Below are 23552 nucleotides of genomic sequence, written 5' to 3'. Positions count from 1 at the left end.
TCAATTCGTTAGTAAAAGAAAAGCATACTGATTTACTATAGATATTGAATTTAATGATTGACAGGCCTAATACAAATACAAATGAATATAATATTGAAAAAAAGCAATATAATTATCAAATTAATTTATACCTATTACTATTATTTATAATAAATTTAGTTGTTTGTGAAATTAGGTGAGGGGGACCAAAATAGGTCGCCTCTGTGCAAAATTGTATAATGTGTTTTTTGATGTTGTTTCCTGTACGTAGTCCGTACTATAAGCAAGATTCAAAGTTGTATCACGGTAAATCGAACCAGAAGAATTATAAATTAAAACAATTGTACGTCAATCACTTAAAATAACGGAAGCCAATGGCAGTAAACCGTTAAGAACAGACTATAATACATAATGATGAAGTACAACAAAACAACTTGTAAATTAACTGCTCAAATATGGTAGTATGACATCACATTTGTATATCACATAAATGTTGAAAGTGTAGACAGAGCTTAATATATAAAATTTTTCACCGAACATTATCGCTACCTTATAGGCTAGGCAATATAGCAGTTTGAGTAAAACAAATTGCAAACAGTGATTTCCTTTTTTAAATGGTCACACATTATGATGAGATCAAAATGTGATCACACCTCTGTCACTCATCCTGATGATATGCAAATTAGCTTAAATATTCTTAGGGTGAAATTACAGAGTTACCATATCTAAAAAACTACTAGTCAGAGAGACTTTTTTTTACATTGATTTATTCAGAATGTATATATTATTTGCTCTAATAAAACATCTTACGAAAAATGACCGGAAGTACGACATTTGACCATCGACCCCATTTCTCAATATTTGCATATATAATGGGACTAAAATGTATTTAGAAACTTTGTTTTGGCCTCAAATGACTTTGATATAGGTTTCAAATAGGCAGCTTAGAACCGCTTTGTAATTCCGAAAATCACACTTTTGTCACAATACACCTCGAAAGTATGCAAATTAGTTACATGAAATATGCATCGTGTAGGAAAAGGCTTTTACTTTGTATACTGTGCCTGTAACCTTTTAGGATTTATTTCGATCTGTATTATCAACCTCCTCTTACTCTTCCTAGGAGATAAATTGTACTCTGGTCTTTAATGTTGTAATAGCCCAACGTGTTGCCATCTTCTAGTTGTTTACCAAATGTTAGTCTCTGTTGATCCACTGGAACACCCTCCCTTCCTGCGATTTCATGTTTCAGTTGTTTTACTGTGGTTGATCTGCGCATGTTTTGATAAACGATAGATTTTCCATTATGGTTTTTGACAAAAATGTCAAATGTATCGGAGGTACGTGTTGCATAACTAAAGGAAAAAATATATAATGTAGAAATATTAATTATGTAAATATAATAATATAATTTGCAAAGAATAACAAAATGATAATCTTGAGGTTGCATGTAATTTGTCAGAGTTTACTTAGCAAAATAATAAGTGTGACACCGCAAATCTCTCCGGAAACCAACCCGATGAATTAAAAAGCGCTATCTGCAGTGCATTAAAGACCTCAAGCTAAATGGAACTTTTGATAGTCAAAAACAGTAAACTGTGAACAGATAAACAAAATGATTATCAGCGCACCAAACTTCGCGATACTGGACCCTTAAACTATATTTCGAATAGGCAAAATAATCAAATCATGGCATATAATGCAGGTACTATATGCAAGCAATCCAACGTTGTGCAATAAGCATCCAATGGTGTTTGCATGGTATTTGGGGAAAAATAAATTCCACTTATTACTGACTTACCTTTAATTCAGTAGGACACTGATAATATGCTCATCATCACGCATAGCTCTTCTAAGCCATCCCAGAATGTTGTTCAGTGAGTCTGCATCATAACGATCAAGCAGATTCACTGATCCGCGGAAGAAGTTGGGCATGTTGCGAGTTTCAAGAAAATGCATCAGAGTCTGAACCAAGTCTTTGAATCTATCTGCTAAACTTTCTTGGTGCCACGATAGGTGAGGACGGTTGTTGTTTAAATGTAGCATACACGTCTTAAGGTGATACGAAGACAACATTCCGAGTTGTGACAACCCTGCCTTCTTCTGAACTGTCTTCAGAATTTTCAGGGTATCTCTACGGCATTCATTTATTCGGTCGATGTTGTTGAATATACTTTTTTCTCTATCCGAGAAACTCTCCCTCCATAATTGATCGTATGCAGAAGTATGTAAATGACGAGGACTTTTAGCCACAAACTGCCTACCACCAATGTTTAGGCTTGGAACTATATCAATAGACATACTTCTTCCGTTGTATCTAACATCCAACGTTATGGCTGGACCAGAATAACTAAGGTTTATCCTCATACCTAGGGCACCCATTCCATTAACCACTGTCTGCACAGTTGACTGCATGCTCCTTCGAACTCTATCAGGGTTCAATCGTCCGTCTTGTATAAGGTTACCCAATGTCGAGTCAGTGGAATGTGACGTTTTCTCAATCAAATAGTAGCCATCTAAACCTCCTTCTGTGATTCTCCAATTAGTAGATAGGTCCAAAGGAACCAGTAAATCAAATTCGTCTGCCTTCATCACCTTCAAACCTTCGTATGAACTTCCTTGATGAAAGATCTGCCTGAAGTTAAATGGTGAAGAGTGGTGGGATCTCACAAACACGTTTTTTATTTTTTCAACGGCTTCTTTTGCTTGTGTCTGTTCATGTTGAGAGATGTTAACTTCATTTTGACGGTAACTCCTTAGAGCTCCTATTAAATTTGCTGCACACATACTGCACTCTAAAAATTGTAAAAGATGGTTATGTGAATAGATACAACGATAGTATTTTAATGATTTAATTTCTAAGAAATTAATTTTATTTTAATGTTTATCATTAGTTAATGATACTATACAAATTAAACCTATATTATTTATTTAACTGTTTTGCGTATACGGGCAGTTATAGGCCTCCTTAACCATATATACTAGAAAAATCAATTTCAATAATAATAATAACCGTAAATGAATCTTATATTATATTTGGAATTATCCTTCTAACTTTCTTCGTGGTATATAGACTAACTGATTATTTATCAAATGATTAAAAATGGTACATATTTACACAGCATCTAAAATCAGATAGTGGGAATTTACGAGAGTGGGAATTTACGAACTGTGACATACACATAAGCATTTACATAAATGCAACAGCAAACTTTGTACATGATGATAATAATGTTATTTCAATGTTTTTTTTTTGTTTTTTTTGTTTGTTTTACCTTCCCCACCATTCGTTTGTGTCGTTGCAAGAAGGATTTGGCCTATTTATTGAATCAAAGCTTTGGTCACGTGCGTGGTAAATTTGTATGAATGAATGTCTTAATTTGAACCTTTCTGAAGGAAATCGGACGTGTGTATAGAGGATGCACATCGTCTTTCAAAATAAAATTGAAAAAATACTAAATGAAGGGCGTAGTATAGGTATTATGAATAATAATATGTGACTGTTAAATTCAATAGGGTTGGTGAAATCTGTCCATAATAGGTTACTTTTCCGTCCATAATAGGGGACTTTCTGTCCATAATAGGGACTAGAGGGCGCTGTTGTTTGTCCATAATAGGTAACTTTCATAATTGACTGTCCAAAATAGGTGACTTTTTGTCCACAATAGGGGATTTTATTGGAGTAGTGCGCCATCCATTGTGTTGTCCATAATAGGTGATTTTGTTGGCGTACTTGTACGTTCGTAGTTTATTTCGCGAGTAAAAGCTAATACTAATTTGCTTTCTCTTCAGACTTCGAGGCTCGGCCTACCTAGGCCTAGAGGCTATAGGCCTAGTAGTAGTACTAGGTCTAGTAGGAGGCTTAATTTAGTATAATTATTTAAGTCTCTCTAGCCTCTAGGGCCTAGGCTAGTCCTGTTAGTTAGGCTACCTCAGGCCTACTACTACTAGCCTAGGCCTAGCTAGAGTCCATTTGTTATTGTCCACTAATGAAATGTGAGCTTTTTTTTCTAGGCCTAGCTTACAGCAGGGAGTACCTCCCTGCTACAGTAGGAATACAAATGACATATGGGCTCCATATTAGGTAGATATGTTTCCTACTACAAACAAACAAAGGCCTATCCTCAGTTATCTATTTTTTTGTTTTTTTATTATTTTAATATGAATATTTTACAGACTAACATACTATTTTACTCGTAACTATACTGCCTAACTGCAGGTCAGGTCTGGCGGACTAGTCACTATACAGTCTTTTACTAATACCACTGCCACCACCGCTACTACTATACTTTGAAGACCGAAATCAGCTATTACTACTAGCCTAGTCAACTAGACCTATTGGTAGTTTGTCTTCAAATCACAGACATCTAGATTGCTAGATTGACCTATTAAAATGTTTGTTTTTTTATTATTTTGTGAATGAATGAGTCTTATCCAGACAGTTCGGACAGTTAGTAGGTTGTCAGTATAGTACAACCAGAGCTATTGTTACTGTATGTTATTATGTCATCTATTTAAATCTCAATTGTTTTCCCATATTTTCTGCACATATTACAGAATGTGTACAGTGTATCTTCTGATCAATGTTATAGTACAGTAGCATGGACATTTCTATTGACTAGGGTAAGTAACAGATAGGCCCAACCTACAATTGAAAAAAAAATACTTTACATATAACCCACTAGGCCAACATCTTTTAGGAGATTTTTCAATATGACCATATACTGTAAAATTCCAAGAAGAAGCCTATTTAGAAAAAGTATTTGTTTGCAAAAGTAATCTCGAAAAGAAGGATACAATTTAGTCAAACATTTTCAGAGAGACAAACTGAATATTATCAATACCGTAGTAGAAAAATACATGAAAATTAATTTTTAACATTCTGATTTGAAATGTTCTATTTATTTGAATTGCTAAGAAATTAAAAGTAGATATTTCTTTTATATTTCCATTTCCATTATAAACATTACAATCACCGTACAAAGAATAGATAAATCCACTAACAAATTCATGCAGGAAATATTTCAAATTTTAATTAAATGTTATATTATTAAAGCATTCATTCAATAAAGCCTTTATCTTTAAAATATTTAATATCAGTTTCCATATAGTGAGTATGGTAATAATTGACTCTGACAACTGGTATAAACTTAAATTTAGTAAAACAATCCTACATATCTTTTTTTTTAAATGCAAAAAAATATTTAAACATAACTGTGTCCCACCATACAACATGAAAATTTGTCTCAGCATTACTAAGATTGAAGTTACTTGCATTATACAATACTTAAACATTATTATAGTATTTAAATATTTCCTTTTTTTATTATAGGCATACAGATGTTTGATATTCTGCTCATATACAGTATGCTGCTGAAATGAAAAAGTACATCACTTCAACATAATAACTTTGATCATATCATCATCGATCAATAATTATAGTAATAAACATAATAATTATGGTGTATTTTATTTATCTTTGCTATTTTTTAAATTGTAGTTTAACCATGTTTTTACACTTTTAAGATTAATATAATTCATTTTTTTTCATATTTTTTAATGTGATTTAGATTTTGAATAAACTGTTCTGAATACAGAACAAAGGTGTTGATTGTACACTGCGTGTATGTAAACTTGATTTATTGTCGTATTTCTTATTATTAAACATTAAAATTGATTCATTTAATAATATATGTAAAGTTTGACTTTATATCTTGTTTAATGGTTTAGTGCCCTCTCTAGTTCTAGATAATAAGAGTTGGTCAGAGTTGTCATGTTGACCATGTGAATCTTTGAATTGGTTATTGATACGCACATCTTTCTTAAGAGAATTCCCGTGAAATACAACCTTAATGTAGACGTAATAGTGTAAGTTCTTTGAGTAGTGCATTCACTGTATAGCACTTTGATATAATTATACTGTAGCTCTAAGGAGTTTTTTTGTCTAGTTTGCTTTGGTAGCTTTATACAGTGGTGTAGGCCTAGCTTTGTTTTAGGCTTAGCCTTTAGATATGCATGTGTTTATGTCATTTGTTATTGTTGTTGCAGATTTCGAACATCTGATCATTCTAGTCATAGTTGAATTAAAGTTGTTTGGAAACGTTAACGTGTGACACGGGTCTTCTTTACAATATATATATATTATATATATAATGGATATAATAAATGGATGAGATGTGCTGCTGTTGATCAACTTCAGACTGGGATGATTTGTCATTGAGCTATGTGGATCCAGGATTTTGAAATAGGGGAGGACCTACAATGACGAAATGAAGTGCTGAACTGTGATGTCTTTTTCAATATTAAATTGATAAAGTTGATTTTTATTATTACTGTTAACAAAACAAAATAAAGTCCAAAGAAAACAAAATACAACAATTACATTGAAACACCAATGCATTAAAAATAACTGTTTACATTGTCATTATCTTAAAAAAATAAAACTTCTTCAATATTAGAGTATTATGGGGTATTTTTTATTTTTGTAAAAGAACGTGTGGGTTGGGTAAACTTGCAATAGTATGGTAAGTTGCGTAATGTCTGTCCGTACTAACATTCAAAACCTAAAATGAAGTTCAAATTAAATTATTTGTTGCTGAATAAATCTCACATTTCATTATTAGTGGACAATAACAAATGGACTAGGCTAGTAGTAGTAGGCCTATAGAGGTAGCCCGACTAGCCTAGGCCCTAGGGAGACTTAAATATTAACTAGAATTTAATTCGTCACTTTGACGAATTATAGGTGATCATTTTACTGAAATTATTTTTTTTTAAACATGCACGTACGTTAACATACGATCGGAAAATGTTGATATATGCCATCCTATTATATACGCTTATAGTGCTGAGTTGTGCCTATATGCCGTATGTACAGTATATAGTGTATATCTATATACAGTGTAGCATAGGTGAAATTACGGGACACACATGTTCTAATATTTTGGCATGATGACGTTATCAAACTAAACTTTAAGATGACAATTTCGAAAGATAATTAATTAAGCAAAAAAATATAAGATTTGGAAAAAAATTTGGCATGTAGAAGCGCTGTGCGCGCTCTTTGAAATGTGTATAACTTTGACGAAAAATATGAAAAAACTACTTTTTCACTTCAACTGGCCATATGTTAACGTCACAACATCCGATAGGCTTAATTTTTATATGAATTAATATCTACATTTCATCAGCTTTCATAATAAATTATAATCATCAAGGTAACCTTCAATTCTGAAGAGCTGTAAGATATTCAAATTTACTGCGAAGGTGAAATTACACGGCCTACGTTATTCAAGTTTTTACGCGTGATGACGTCAATAAAATGAAAATAGTGTCAACTCATGATAAAGATAATTAATTAAGCAAGCACATACTGAAATTTGTGCGAAATTCGAGCACACATAACCAAGATGCGCTCTGTTGAATGTGATAATCTACACAAAAAGATAACAAATCCTAATATTTAAATTCAAGTGGCCATTTGATGACGTCAAAACATTTTGTACGTCAAATGTGTACATGAATTCATATCTACAACTCAATGGCTTCCAGAATAAGTTAAAAAAATCGGGGGTCATCTTGCATTCTGAAGAATTATTTTCATTTTAAAAAAGACCTATTTTTCACCATTTTCAGAACTTTTGTAAAATTAATGTGCGCATTTTGTCATTTTTAACGTGCTCGTATAGCGTTATTTTAAGTCGGAACTGACTCAAATTTGGTGAATGTACTAAGGATGGTGAGTAGAATGAGATTTGTAAAAAAAATTCATATTTTTTACGCTTTTTAAGTATCGCGCGCGCAAAATTTTTTTGCGCAGTAATTTTTGGAAACACGCAAATGGCCTAATTCATGCTCTAAATTGATCAAAACCTAATTTTGCGCGTTTTAAATTTTTAGCGCGTGATTTCACATGCATGACCTTGAAACGCGCAACTTTTTATTTGCTAATATTTTTACCCTTGATCTGAAGTTTACGTGTAGTGAATTTCATTAATATGTGATAATGAATTTTGGAGATATGATTGATAATGTGATTTCGCAAAATGGCGTATAAATGTCGTCACGGATGAGTGATCACGCTGGAAAGCTTATTAGGATTAAGTTATATTATTTGAAAGATATTCTGAAATTTTTGTAATCATTGACATTAAACTTTTTGAGATAATTGTTACACAAAATAGTGTACAGAAACAATAAAAAGACTAGATTTGAACTCGTCACTTTGACGAGTTCGGGTTATCCGCGCAAACGCAACATGCACATACTTAACTATATGAACCTCGAAAATTATTATGCCATTCTATGACATGAAATAAATATGTTTACAGTGCTTAATTGTACCTATTATGTAGCACTAGCATACACCATATTACAGTATTTTACAGAATAAACTGTATATGTTATATACAGTGTAGCATAGACAAAATTACGAGACCCATCTTTTAAATCCAATTATTAACACGATGACATCATCAAATTGACAAATAAAGATAACAATTTTAGAAGATAATTATCTAAATAATTACATTAAAACAAATTTGAAGAATTTTGGGCACGTAAAAGTGAGATGCGCTCTCGTTTAAACGCAGTGAACTTTTATGCAAGAGATGAAAATATGACTTTTTGAATTCAACTGGCCATATGATGACGTCACAACATCTGATTGGCAAAATATTCACATCAATTCGTATCTACAATCCAATAGCTTCCAGAAAACATTTTAATCATGATTATCACTTTTTATTCTGACGAGCTATAACAGATTGAAATTTACTGTAAAGATGAAAATAAGTGACCCACTTTATTTACGTTTTTAGACATGATGACGTTATAAAAATTAAAATATTTTTAATTCATGCGAAAGATAGTTGATTGACATAGACAATATTAAAATTTCGGGGGAAATGGAATACGTATAAGCGAGATGCGCTTTGTTGAATGTGATGATCAATAACGAAAGAGTAAAAAATCCTATATTTTACATTCGTGTGGCCATACGATGACGTCATAACATCCGAGTGGTAAAGGTTCTGCATGAATTCATATCTACAACATATCTGCTTACATATTAAATTTAAAAAATTGGGGGTCGTGGATGATCCTGAGGAGCTATAATAGATTAAAAATAGGCTTAATTTTGACAATATGTTGTCACTTTTGCAACTAAAACGCGCGCAAATGGTCTAAATCAACGTGTTCGTATGACGTCATTTCAATTTGAAATGATGTAAATCTTTCTTAAAATGACTAAGAAGGGCTGTAAAATCATAATTCAAGAAAAAAAAAAAATGATTTTCATGCTCCGTGCGCACCTTACGCGTACATTTTTTCGCGCGCGTGGAAATTTTTGACATGCTCAAAATGTCATGATCAGCGTAGAAAAAGTTGATTAGAAATTATTTTTGCGCATTTTGAAATTTTAAATGCGCGTGCGCGCGTAACTTCTTGTGAAACATGCCATTTTTAATCCATAGAAAGTTTGCCCTTGACATGACTTAAATTTTCACCAAGTGTCAATACAAAATGACTTTTGGTTTATAATCTATGATCAATCATTAAAATTCATAAAATCGCACGTAACTTACGCTGCGCGACTCTAACGTCATATAACGAAATTTCTTGCACATCTACAGCTACAGGTCAATCTTATGACAAAGTTATGCAATCTTATGTTGACCATAATTAGAGATACGCTGCGAACAAAATTCCGGGAAAGAAAGAAGAATAACAAAGATGATGAAGATGAAAAAAAAGATATTTACAATCACAAGGGTTATCCGTAACTAAGTTGCGGATAACCAAAAATATTGATCCCATACAATAACAAGGAGTTATCCGCTCTACCAAGCGGATAACTAATAAGCTTACCTTTTGCGTTTAGTTTCTCGAGAACTCGTAGGTATTCACCCTCGTCTAAAGACGTTTTTAAATCATTCACATCATACTCCAATATTGCTGCTAATTCTCCAACTAAACCGTTGTTTACATTCATATCATGTAATCGCTTCAGATTTATAGCATCGTTTACAGTTAGATAGAATATAATGGAGTGTTTTCTCCAACAGCATAGAGTCATACAGAATGTGCCAAAATAAGTTGTAAGGTTTGAACGCTTTTCCGTGCATCTATTATACAGACCTTGATTTACTTCCTGGTTTAGTGATGACAATTTAAAATTAATACCTGTAAAAAGTAGGAAATAAATAAAAGAATAAAAAAAAGAATAATATAAAATGAATTATGTGAAGGTTTAAAGATAGTAGACTATAATGCCCACGCTTCAAATATTTATTATGTTATTCCATGGAGCCAAGTAATGTCGTTGCCTCGTTAATGCTAATCAAATGTGAATCGACACGCGTCAAGCGTCAAATCGAAGCGAGTCGCGTCAAGCTAGAAAAAGTTAGACCATTGCGAACAAAAGTGTTGCGATCCGAATATGCTCCAAAGATTTTATAGCCCTCGGCTTATAACGTCTCTCTGATATATGCTCCCATCACTATACAATCTTTGCTCCCATTGGAAGCGCAGCATCACGCGTCATATTTTAACTCTATAGTTCACTATGTCGGTCGGTCTGTCGGTCCGGTATCACTATGCGTTTTAGCACGCGACTTATGGCTGTTGGCCTTGTTTTGAATGACATCAACAGATCCGGTTCGATCTCCTGGGTGTAGAGAGAGGCCTTAGCTATAGGCTATTAGGCCTGGCCTAGGTATGCTATTTAGGTATTTACAAATTTACCTCCAATAAATATACTTGTATTTTGCAATACATACATCCACTGAAAAGGAATTTTCTCTGGTTTGGGGATTTTTATATTCAAGTGCACCTTTTGTCATAAAAAGACAAGAATACTCATGAATTATGGTAACGAAATTTACGTCGCTGACACAACATCCATGTTGACCAAATTATTTTCATCTTCATATGACTGATTTGATTGGTCAAATTGAAGCGAATTTGCAAGCGAAAGCGAAAAAGTTGCCCAGGGAGAAACTCTAGCGAATTCACACGCGCGGAGCCTTCGCTCTAGTTCCGAATTCACCGCGTTTGAAGTTTATCATCGAACGACGCCTACAAGTTCGATTTGATGTTCACACTGAAATCGTCCGTCGCGACAAGATTTTACGGTTCGATTTGAAGCTTGACGCGTGTCGCTTCAGTCAGCTTCAGTGGGCACTAGCCTTTACAACATTACCTTCTTTAGTTATCAAGTTCAAGAGCCGACCATAGAAATCATCATCTTCAAAATCGATACTATACAATTCTCCAAAGCAATCTGGTATTTTTGAGTCCTTTTTTATTTTTACTATAATCAGTTTGTTGTTTTCTTGATTAGTGTTTAACGTGTATCCACGTACTCTGGCAGCGAGAGCCTCAGGAAATCCAGTAAGTTGTTGTGGTAGAAAGCCCACTATTACCTTTCTGCATTTGATTGCAAGTTCAGTTGAGTCTTGTAATCGTAAAGAGTGCCAATTTTGTCGACTGAGGCATTTGACATTTGGCTTAATTTTTTGTAGCTCATGTATTACCCGTTTTTCCCATCCCGGGTCATCACTTTCAATGTATACAGATACATGATGTAAATTTTCTGAAAAAAAAATATTTAGTAAAAGTAATATGGTCGATTAAGTAAGCTTAAAGTAAGAAAGATAATGAGAGGCCTGCTTTTTATTGATAGTTTTAATTATGTCTGTAAAATAATAGCCCTAGTTTTAGGCTGAGTAAAATATCAACTTTTATACAGCGATTCTGAACAATATGTAACCCCACCCACTCCCCTCCAATGCTAGTTCTCCCTCCCATTCCCTGTATCTGTGGAATTCTATTATAGCATGTTATTCCTACCTGTAGGCATTATTGACTGTGGTTGAGCTGTTATTGACGTCGGTGCTGGTACCTGTAATTCCTCAGTTGCTTCAGTAGGTTCCAGTTGTGTTAGTAATGGTGTCGATGATAATGCCGGTAATGGTTCTGGTGATTGAGCATGTATTGCTGTCTGAGTTGTTAGTTCTGGTCCCAGTTCTGGTATTGGTGCTAAAGCTGCTCGTGTTTGAATAACTGTAGGCTGATAGGGAGTTGCTATGATTTAAAGATATAATGATTTGATGCAGATGATTCACAGAATAATTAAAAATAAATGGTAAAAGTAAAATAACTTTTATACAGCCATTCAGAATAGTACGTACTTTTGTTATATAATTACGTAATGCATAGGATGCAATTAGCGCCCTCAGTGTGATAGCCACAGTATCTTGTGTATAACCACAATCAATATTATGATTACCAGTAGTTTAGAATAATTTTACTTAAGTTACTTTCACTTGAACCTCGAACAATAAATATATTACTATAATTACTACTATACAACTAACGCCTCGTGCATTTTTTATAAAATATAACCAATAAGTTTACAGTACTCTCTCATCCATAATTAAAATGAGAAGAAACCCAGCTCCTTCCTCTCCCTGGATTATGGCTCCATTGTCTTAACCGCTAATAACTATATTTTTAACTGAACCTTTGTTATAGTCCATCATCAAATGAAAAAAATATCAAACGACATAATCAGAGCAAGTGTAATTTGCATAAAAATATAATTCAATGTAAATCTATAGATTGTACCCTCCTCTTTTCAAATGTATAATTAATAAAATATACCTAGTAAAATTGTTTGAGCCACTTTGTTTAGCAGTTTTGCAAATTGTTCACATTTCGCTTCTGAATCCAAGCATCCGGCCTTTTCAAGGTGATATACAGCATCCCATATAGTGCTAAATTCATTCAGTTTGTAGAAATCAACCACACACTTTACATCATTATTTCCAACATTAGTGAGCGTTGTAAAAAGTGCCCTGCGATATGCTGTTAGTCTTGTACCTCTTGTGTCACTGCTTTGAATAGTATCTCTGTATTTTTGTATACACGTTTTTGCTAATGCATGTATAGTTACTTCAGCAATGTCCTGTAATAGCCTTACATCAGTTTTCGAAATAAATCCATGATCAGTAAGTTTATTGAACAAGCCTAAAGCTGATTGATCTAGATCCCCAATTGATAAAATACCATAAAGAAGCATTCTTAACCATTTGAGGTTATTACCAGAATCATAGTGTTTACTGAGACCTTCCAGAAAAATTTGGAATTCATCCATTTTTAATCTGTAAACAAAGCAGTTCATAAATGATTTGATGAATCAACATCTAGGCGCATATTTAAGCCGGAAAGTCAAAAATAGGACTCAATACTAGAACTCGGTCAGTGGTTGTGAACCATTTATAATGGGTAAAGGTATGAAGAGGTAAGTAATTAAAAGACATCCCTTAGCTACAACATGCAAATTGATAGTCCTGAATACGTTCGTCTCTTGATATTTTTTAATGAAAGTGTAACTTACACAATTTAGTGGGGGATAGGGGAGCAATATGAATGTGTATTTGCGCCCGTACATTTATGCCTTGGGGAGTACGATGTTTATACATAAAATACCGAGGTAATGGCAATTCTATAATGTATGTTGTACTATAAGTTACGTCACCCTTGTATTGCTGCCAATTATTAAAACGTTATAATAACGCCAGCAAATAACATCGCGGACTGTCGGAAGAATGATATGATTCGCAAAATAAAAATACTATTTTGCACACATTGTGATTAGAATTAAAATAAACTTACACGTATAGGCCTAGTGCATTGAGTTGCTCAATTGTAGCTGCTAAGCATTACAGTACGGTTTGAAAATGGCGTCGATTGATAGACCCGATACGCATAAGAAGGTTACAACAATGAATAATGACTATTCAAAATATCAGCAACAATACCGTAGATTGAACAAATATTACTTTCGGTATTCTTCCGGGTCCTCCTAAATACCAAGACCTACCAAGACCTACCAAGACCTACCAAGAACTACCAAGACCTACCAAGACCTGTCAATTTAAAGTGTTAATTTAACGAAATATGATATATATAGACTTCTAATAGCATTTCCAACAATAAAACCTAAATTCGCACTGAAATTGAGGTTTAATTGTTGGAAATGCTATTAGAAGTCTATATATATCATATTTCGTTAAAATAACACTTTAAATTGACAGGTCTTGGTAGTTCTTGGTAGGTCATACTAGTTGACGCAATACGGACATTTGTGACGCAATGTATGCATCAACTCAGTTCGTTTCGCGAACGCGAAGCTTGTCGATTATTTAACATTTTTGGTGTCTATATCGCGCTAAAATTAAGGTTTTATTGTTGGAAATGCTATTAGAAGTCTATATATATCATATTTTGTTAAATTAACACTTTAAATTGACAGGTCTTGGTAGTTCTTGGTAGGTCTTGGTAGTTCTTGGTAGGTCTTGGTATTTATTTTTGGTTCAAAAGGGTAGCAAGTTTATCATTGCCGTATAGCATTAAGTAAGGGGTGGGGGAGGGGGTTGCTGAGTTTTCGTAATAAGCTGTGTTTATCAGTTGATTTTATTTTAATTGGGGGTACGTGGGCGGAGTGGGGGTAGAGGATAGGGGTTGATAGTTGTTTTTGCACCCGATTCTGCTACTGTCCCTGTCCAAGTTATACACGTTGCTGTCTGCATAAAATGCTGTACTTTTAACACACGGTACACTGTCTGTAGCACAGTGTCTGTTGACAATTTACAATGATGTACGTACAACCATAGGCAGGTTTTCGTACTGCCATGCAAGAATGGATATGCGGCCTATAGGTGTTTTCCGCCGCTTTTAGGCCTTCTAGTCAATTATTGTTATTGATTATACGAATTACGTAATTAGTTTAATAGCTCATCTACCTTTTTAGCAGGGCATAATGAATATTGTCGCTAGGCTAGGCCTTCTAGTCTAGCGGGAAATCAACCAATTATTTGGTTGGTACGAGTTTAGGGTAGGAAGTTAAGTACGAGTTGACATTGGTACGAGTCGACCAGGGGTGAATCGACCAGGGTACACCCTACTACTAGAGCTTAGGCTATAGGCCTGCAGGAATGGGAAATCTGGTCTAGCTATAGGCCTACATTGGGACTCCCAAAAAAAGCCATCCTATGAGCATAAAAAGGCCTTGTAGAACCGATCGTGATAGCCTATACTACACAGTACTACCATTATAGTGTATGGTACTACGGATCACTAATCTAGCCTAGGCCTAGTAGTAGGCTAGGGTAGGGTTCCAGTAATTTCGGTCGCGTTTTCGGCCTACTTATCAGGAGGGCATGTGAGAGGTGAGGTAGGTTAGCCCAGCTAGGCTAAACTAACCTGTAAGTAGTATTCTAGCATGGGAACGAGTTGGCATGGGGGTACGGGTTGACCCTTATCCGTATTCTAGGGTGCTGAATATAATAATAATAAGGGTCAACCCGTACCCATGCCAACTCGTACCCAACTTGGCTAACTCGTACCCAAATAATTGGTCAACTCGTACCCACTTTGGCTAACCTGTACCCAAACCAACCCGTATGTAATATAGATATACTTTTAATAGCATTAAACATGGGTACGGGTCAGCCCATGAAGAGTACGAGCCAGCCATTGATGGGTGCGAGTGAGCCAAAATTTTGGGTATGAGCATGGTATGAGTAAACCAAAATTTGGGTATGAGTTGGCATGGGTACGGGTTGACCTGTATCCTTTAGCTAATCTTACTAGGCCTCGAGTAGGTCTCACTAAAGCCCGGCTACAATAATGGTCTATTCTGTTTATAGCTTTATTGATAGCTGGGTTCAAATCCGGGTTGGGATGGCTTTTTCTCATTCTAAAACAGATTGCCTTATAATAATAAAATAATATAGGCCTATGAATTTAACTGTAATATTGTATTGTATTGTACACATAATATTAGTAATTCCCATTGCATTTATTATTATTATATATTTTACGGTTACCCCTTAATTATACTATAGTATAACTTCCTTGTTATATTTTACAATATTTTCTTCATAATTCAACAATTTTCTTTTCACAGCACAAATTATCATACTGAATCATCACACACCAAGTCTCATGAAATCTTTACTGTATTTCTCCAAGCTAATCCAGCTACATGGTATTGCCTTGAGGCTAAACTACACTGTATACTGGCACTACCATCATTCCTGGCCCGTCAACATGGACCACATTATGGTCCAACACACAAGTACAGTCGTGTACTACTAATTCCAAATAGTGAGTTACATCCTGTGTTCAAGGCTTTATTTGCTCTTATGCTTATTTCCTCCAACATACAGAGTACGTAGGACTTCCAATTTACATTATTACAGAGATTTTTTTTTTTTTGCAGAAATCAAAGTTATGTGTATAGAAAGCAGTACTCGAATTAAAAACTAAGCAGGTTGTACTCTTGAACGCAAACTGGCAGGATATTTTGAATATTTTTTGTTGTTGAAATGATTGAATCCTAACTTCATTTTCCACGAACTGGAGACGAAGACATATTACGACCCTTTTATTTAAATTTATTTGGATAGACCTCCATGTAAATTCATTAAAGGCTATATGATTGTTTTATATTTTAATATGTGATAGTAGAAAATCATTGTGCATAATGAAGAATATAAATCTAATATTTACTTGCATTCTCATCTTTTTAAAATTTTATTTATAATGCTGGTAATGAGTTTACTATTGAAAAAGTCATGTTTCCACTTATCTCAAATTGTGGCACACCTCTAACCTTGGTAGAACTGACTGTGTTCTACATGAGTACATTTATTCTGCCATATAGTAGTGTTTCCACCATACTTCAACCTGATAATTGAATAAATTTCATCGGGGTAAAATTTAAACTAATTATCACCTTTAACATAAAGTATCCTCCTGAAACATGTATTTGTACTGTACTAATATCCATTACTTAATACTAATTTGGGTGATTTATGTCTAATTTCAGGAATGATCTGAGGCTAGAAGAACGAATTTCTGTACATATAATTTATATAAAAAATAAGCCATTGTTATCCTAATAATTTAACCCCTAGGTTGATAACTAACAAAGAAATTATTTAAATTGTGTTCTCACAATATAGGTGTACTGTATCTACATATGCATACCGCTGTACTTGTTTTTAACCGCATAATGGCATTGAAACAAATATTTTATAATTATTATAGGTTATTTCCAAATATTAAAGATGTATTGTCCCCCTGAAAAAATAATTCTTAAAACATTTTTTTTTTAATATTCCATTTTAATGTAATGTAATAGTTATACACTTTGACCAAAAATTGGATCTAAAAAAAATGTATTTACCTGAAAAAAATGTAATTTAAAGCAAAAAATGGTCAATATTGGCTGTTCGATTCGATAGATCATGAATTATTGCTCACAAAATTGCCCCATTATGGAATAAGAGGCGTGGTTCTTGATTGGTACCGAAGCTACCTTAGAGAAAGACAACAATTCGTACAAATTGGGAAGTGTCAGTCTGTAACCAAAATAATAAAACAAGGCGTTCCACAAGGGTCAATTCTTGGACCCCTGCTGTTTTTGATTTTCATAAATGACATGTTTTCTGTAAGTAATGTCGTTGATTTAATAATGTTTGCAGATGATACGAATATGTTTTTACAACACAATGATGTCGTCACTGCCTTTACAATAATGACAAATGAACTAAATAAAATTGAGAAATGGTGTAAAACTAATAGATTAAATATTAATACAACCAAAACTACGTATATGTTATTTAGTGGAAAGAATACCAACATTGACACATCCCAATTTGTACTTTCAATAAATAGAGTTTCAATAGATAGAGTACCATATACTAAATTTCTCGGTGTCATCATTGATGAGAAACTGAACTTTAGACACCATACAAATGCAGTTTCTTGTAAAGCATCCTCAATAATTGGTGCCATGTGTCATATAAAACATTTAGTATCTACTGAAGTGTTACTTACCATATACAAGACACTTATATTACCAGTGTTGACATATGGTATTATTGTATGGGGTGCGGGAAACAAAGAAAATTTGGATCGCCTCCTTTTGCTTCAGAAAAGAGCTCTTAGGATTATTTGTAAGGTAGACTTTCATCATCCTTCTTCTCAGCTCTTTGTGAAAACGGGCACAATTAATATATTTGATTTGTATAAAAACAGTGTTTTAAATTTTATGTTTAAATACCAAAAAGGACAACTTCCAAAATGTTTTAATTCTTTATTCAGTTTATTTGATAATTATCATGCATATAACACTCGAAATAAAGACAATTATTGTATAAAATTAAAATCAACTAATATGGGTCAGCAAAGTATAGCATATAGAGGACCTAAGCTATGGAATCAACTTATAAGAAATATAAGAGATAGTGAAAATATATCAATATTTAAAAAACTATTACTAAATAAATGCATTAATAGTTACTAGACATGTAACTCGTCACTTTGACGAGTTTGGTTTTCCGCCTCGCAAGTGGTGCAACATGAACGTGTAACGACGTACCTTACCGTACCGAACATTAAGGGGATAGGTTGAGGACCAAAGGAAGTGTCCACGTTGGCATTATGACCTGAACTGAAGAATATGATATGATTTTATTGCTGAATTCTATTATTTTGATTCATATATAGTATACACAGTATAATCTGTATCCATATCACATACAGTGTAGAATAGGTGAAATTACGGGACCCGCTATTTATTGCAATTTTTAACATGGCGACGGCATCAAAATGAAATACAAAGATAGCAATTTCGGAAGGATATTATCTCAGCAACAACATATTAACGTGCAAAAGAAATTTGAATACGTGAAATATTGATGCGCGCTCTTTTAAATGCAATGAATTATGACGCAAAAGATGAAAATACGACTTTTTTCATTTAACTGGCCATATGATGACGTCACAACATCCGATTGGCAAAATTTTCACATGATTTCGTATCTAAAATCCAATAGCTTCCAGAAAACGTTTTAATCGTGATTATCAAATTCTATTCTTACGAGCTATAACAGATTAAAATTTACTGTAAAGATGAAATTAATGCCACACGTAATTTAAATTTTTAGGAATGATGACGTCAAAAAAATTAAAATATTTATAATTCATGCTTAAGACAGTTGATTGACCTAGACAATATCAAAATTTGGGTGAAAATGGAAAACGGATAAGTGGAGATGCGCTCTATTAAATGTGATGAGCTATGACGAAAGATACAAAAATCCTAAATTTTATATTAGCGTGGCCATACGATGACGTCACAATGTCCGGTTAGCCATATTAATATATGATCCGATATCTACAACTCATTAACTTCCAGAAAATGTCATCCACAAAAAGTTGACCGTGCAGTTTAGAAATTACGACTGTTTAAAAAAAGGCATAATTTTGACAATTTTTTTAACTTTTTCAACAAAAACTCGCGCAAATTGTCCAATTCCACGTGCTCGTATGACGTTACTTTAAGTCGAAATTGTTTAAAAGTTGGTAAAATTACTAGAAAAGGCTGGAAAAACATAAATCACGCGAAAAAAATATGTTTTTAATGCTACGTGCGCACCGCACACGTAAAAATTTGCGCACGCGTGGGAATTTTTTACATGCTTAAAACGACATGAAACGCGTAGAAAGTTGATTAGAAAATAATTTAGCGCATTTTGAAATTTTAAATGCGCGTGCACGCGTAACTTTGTGTAAAACACGCAATTTTGGTTCGACAGAAAGTTAGCGCATGATATAAATTAAATTTGTGCAAAGTTTCAATATAAAATGTTATTTGGTTTTTGACCTATGTTAAATACGAGAAAGTCGTTAAATCGCGCGTACGTCACGATGCGCAATTGTAAACATCATGAAAAGCTTCGCTTGACGACGTTACATAAATGTCAAAATGTTAACATAGTTAACAAAATGTTATGTTTGCAAGTTTTAGAGAAAAGCGTTACACAAAAATCATACAGAAAGAAAGAAGATGACAAAAAAGATGATGATGATGATTTCGTACAATCACAAGAGGTTTTCCTGCAACTTCGTTGCGGAAAACCAAAAAAAAAGAAAAAAAATAATAATAAAGATTTTATACAATAACAATAGGTGATCATTTTATTCTAAATGATCACCTAATTATACTAATTAGGCCTCCTAGGTATAGCCTCGAAGTCTGAACAGAAAGCAAATTAGTATTACTTCTACTCGCGAAACTACGTACGTACGAGTACGCTAAAAAAATCACCTATGGATGGCGCACTACTCCAATAAAATCCCCTATTATGGACAAAAAGTCACCTATTTTGGACAGCCAATTATGAAAGTCACCTATTATGGACAAACAACAGCGCTAGTCGTTATTATGGACAGAAAGTAATCTATTATTTATGGACAGAAAAGTAACCTATTATGGACAGATTTCACCAACCCCGCTCGTTAAATTGGAATAATAAAGTTTGTAATATGATGCGATCATACTGTTGTCGGTTGGTCGATCGCTCGGTCGGCTGGTCGGTCGTCGGTAAGCACTAATTTTAATTTGAGCACGCGACTACAGCCATTAAAAACTTAAAATAGTATTGTTAGGCTGTATGATATTATTATGCCTACAGTCTGCAGTGAGGGAAAATGCACCGATTGTTAATTCAATCGTATGATATCTACTCTACGCAGCCATATAACCATCTTTATGTGGGGGTTATTAATAAATAACCCCCACCACTAAAATTGTCTGGCAATGGTCATTCATTACATTTCGCTCTATGTCAAACAATTTGCAAAATATTTTATGGGGTTAACTTTTCAGCTGATCTAGATCATTTTTTTTACCCTTTACAATGTCCCTCCTAGCCACACCCACCAAAATAAACGCGCCAGACTGTCATTTCCATACATTGATATGTACGTAGATGATTGCCACATGCATAGAAATTGGTTAAAGCCCCCTTCCCTACGTTTTTTAGATCTAATTTAAGATCACAAACTATATTTAATGTAAAAATAATACTATATGGTCCTATTGCGATAACTTTTTTCGTCTTTAAACGGTTAAAAATGTGAAAAATAAGTCGATTCTAATAATTATAGCGGCCCGCTATAAATCCCAAAATGCATTGCGCGCGGATTGATATTTTTGTTTTTTCACCTGTAATTCGCCCACTTTTCGATCGATCGTGAGGCCAAAACAAATGGAAGACTCCTAACTTTTCAGCGAAAATACCGGATTTTCCCTAATTTGTATCAACGGAGTCTGGCAAAAATAGAAAGACAATTAATGCAGCAACTATACAACGTCAGGCTAGGTATATAGCTAGCGTACGATGTTCGTACGTTACCGATGTTTACCAGCTAGGCCTACAAAACTAAGCCTAGCTAGGCTAGGCCTAAGACCGTCCACGAGAGGTCGATCGCCGCGAGCTACTTAAGTAGTGCATTGTTTCTCACTTTTTATCATAATTTACCATAAAACGTACATTTAAGACAAGGAATGACATGGTTTAATGTTTTTAAAGTGATATATATGTATTATTTTCCAAAAAACGTCCAAAATTGCAGGGAAGGGGTCTTTAACTTTCCAGCTAGGTTGACCCCTCCTGCTCTATATTGTTAGGCTGTATATTAGTATGCCTACAGTCTGCAGTGAGGGAAAATGCACCGATTGTTAATTCAATCGTATGATATCTACTCTACGCAGCCATATAACCATCTTAATGATAGTTGAATAACATAAATGATGACAATTGACTAACCTTAGTTTGTTTTTAAAGCAGTATTTTGACGAGACCTTCCGGTTCCGGCTGGTTTTGATCACGCAAATTTGTGACAAACTATGTTTTAAATTATTGTTAACAAATAGGAAGTCCCGTTACTTCATCGCCATCGGTTGAACATTATAACATATGCTAACATTTTATACACTATAGTGATATTTGAAATTCCCACTCGTAGTTCTAGAACATTCGATGCATGAAAGTAATGACGTCATATTAAGGCGTGAGTCGATCATATTTTTACATGATTGGCTACACTATTGAAAACAAACAGGGGGTAGTAACAAAGTGCGAGGCAGCGAGGCACGCGCGGCAGGGAAGGCAAGCGAGGCAAGTCAGAAATTTATGCGAGGCATCGTTTTACCATCATCAAAAAATGCGAGGCATCATTTTATCATTTCTCAAAATTGCGCGAGGCAGGAAATCACCGAAATTGAAGTAGCCTAGGCCTAGGCCCGCTAGGCTAGTTCCCTTTTGCACCTGCCTTGTATTTTAACCAACTTTATCCTGAATACCACAACTTAGAATTAGTAGGCCTACTTTAATGAAGAAAAATCACGCGAGGCAGGGAAGGCAAGCGAGGCAAGTCAGAAATTTATGCGAGGCATCGTTTTACCATCATCAAAAAATGCGAGGCATCATTTTATCATTTCTCAAAATTGCGCGAGGCAGGAAATCACCGAAATTGAAGTAGCCTAGGCCCGCTAGGCTAGTTCCCTTTTGCACCTGCCTTGTATTTTAACCAACTTTATCTTGAATACCACAACTTAGAATTAGTAGGCCTACTTTAATGAAGAAAAATCACATAAAAGTAACAATAAATCCATTAAATTGGTGATTTTACAGACGTTTTTCTCGCATACTGCGAATTTCGCACACTCAATGTTCAATATTTTGGTTTCTATGGAACGCCAAAAGAGCAAAATTAATTAGAGGGCTAAAAACTCTGTGGAATCCATATATTTAACGCATTATTTGGTGAAAATCACGTACAATTTCAATAGATTTTGTCACTGTCAGTAAGGAAAAATGTTACTGTTGTTACTGTTTCGTTAACCTTTTAAAGAATAAAATAGAAAAATTCATCATAATATCCTTAGTAGGATGTCCTAGGTCTAGACTAGGTAGTGATGTTGATTTAGGATCGATTATTATTCTTTGAAAACAGAACAGTATCAGCAGTAACATATTACAGCATTTTTATTGACAAATTAACAAATATATTGAAATAAACCAATAAATGCATGAGAAATTGACGCATTCCACTGAGTTTTAGTCCTCTATTATCGTTGCTCTTTTGGCGCTCCATAGAAACAAAAATATTGAACATTGAATAAGTGAAATTCGCGAACAGTGTGCGAGAAACACGCCTTTTTATGTGATTCTTTCATTAAAGTACTCATGAGGTATACTTCTAAGGTGTGGTATTCACACGATAAAGTTAGTTATCAAATTTGGAGTAAAAACACAAGCGAAGGAAACTAGCGCCAGGTTTATTAGTACGTACATGGACAACAATAAATAAAAATCGTTCGTAATATACCTAGCTTACTAAAACAGGAATAGTGTATCATTATTAAATATTACACCAATTATTATTATAATCAAAATTGATTAAATTATTTTCTACATAGGCCTCTTATCTAGGTTAGGGCTAAGCATATTAGCTAAAGTTTAATGTTAGGCCTAGTATTACAATTGTCGGACGTAAGTCTTTTTTTCACACGCGCTCCAGAATTCTCTCGCAATTTTTTTTCTTTGCGGCATGTTATTTGATCGGCATATCAGTTACCTTTTATTCACCGCCAGTTATTGAACTTGTCCTGGCAATCGCTGTTCACCTTATTTGCGAGAGAGGTA

General features: G+C 34.1%; 2 protein-coding genes and 1 long non-coding RNA gene across 4 annotated transcripts; 1 reads left to right on the top strand and 2 right to left on the bottom strand.

Annotated features, from left to right (window-relative positions):
- Window positions 1-37: 37 nt before the first annotated feature.
- Window positions 38-21820, bottom strand: LOC144841356 (cyclic GMP-AMP synthase-like). Of its 2 annotated transcripts, none has more exons than XM_078697676.1 (3): window positions 21672-21820; window positions 1781-2774; window positions 38-1334 (listed from the first exon to the last, which is right to left on the bottom strand). In XM_078697676.1, exon 2 carries the CDS (start codon window positions 2764-2766, stop codon window positions 1783-1785), a length of 984 nt encoding a protein of 327 aa, XP_078553802.1. In that variant the 5' UTR covers window positions 2767-2774; window positions 21672-21820; the 3' UTR covers window positions 38-1334; window positions 1781-1782. The 2 variants fall into 2 exon arrangements, with proteins under 2 accessions (XP_078553802.1, XP_078553801.1); XM_078697675.1 differs by lacking the exon at window positions 21672-21820 and adding an exon at window positions 9850-10133.
- On the top strand, window positions 3620-6106 carry LOC144840258 (uncharacterized). Its single transcript, XR_013611887.1, has 3 exons — window positions 3620-3718; window positions 4537-4602; window positions 5312-6106. It is a non-coding gene; the product is annotated as an uncharacterized LOC144840258 (long non-coding RNA).
- Window positions 11154-13138, bottom strand: LOC144841097 (uncharacterized). Its single transcript, XM_078697281.1, has 3 exons — window positions 12646-13138; window positions 11833-12066; window positions 11154-11575 (listed from the first exon to the last, which is right to left on the bottom strand). The coding sequence occupies exons 1-3, from the start codon at window positions 13136-13138 to the stop codon at window positions 11154-11156; spliced, it is 1149 nt and encodes a 382-aa protein (XP_078553407.1).
- Window positions 21821-23552: the final 1732 nt, after the last annotated feature.

This window comes from Antedon bifida, chromosome 4 (assembly GCF_963402885.1).
Source record: "Antedon bifida chromosome 4, ecAntBifi1.1, whole genome shotgun sequence".
Classification (NCBI taxonomy): domain Eukaryota; kingdom Metazoa; phylum Echinodermata; class Crinoidea; order Comatulida; family Antedonidae; genus Antedon; species Antedon bifida.
Note: the sequence above shows the minus strand (reverse complement) of the source record. Positions and strands in the feature narration are given on the sequence as shown.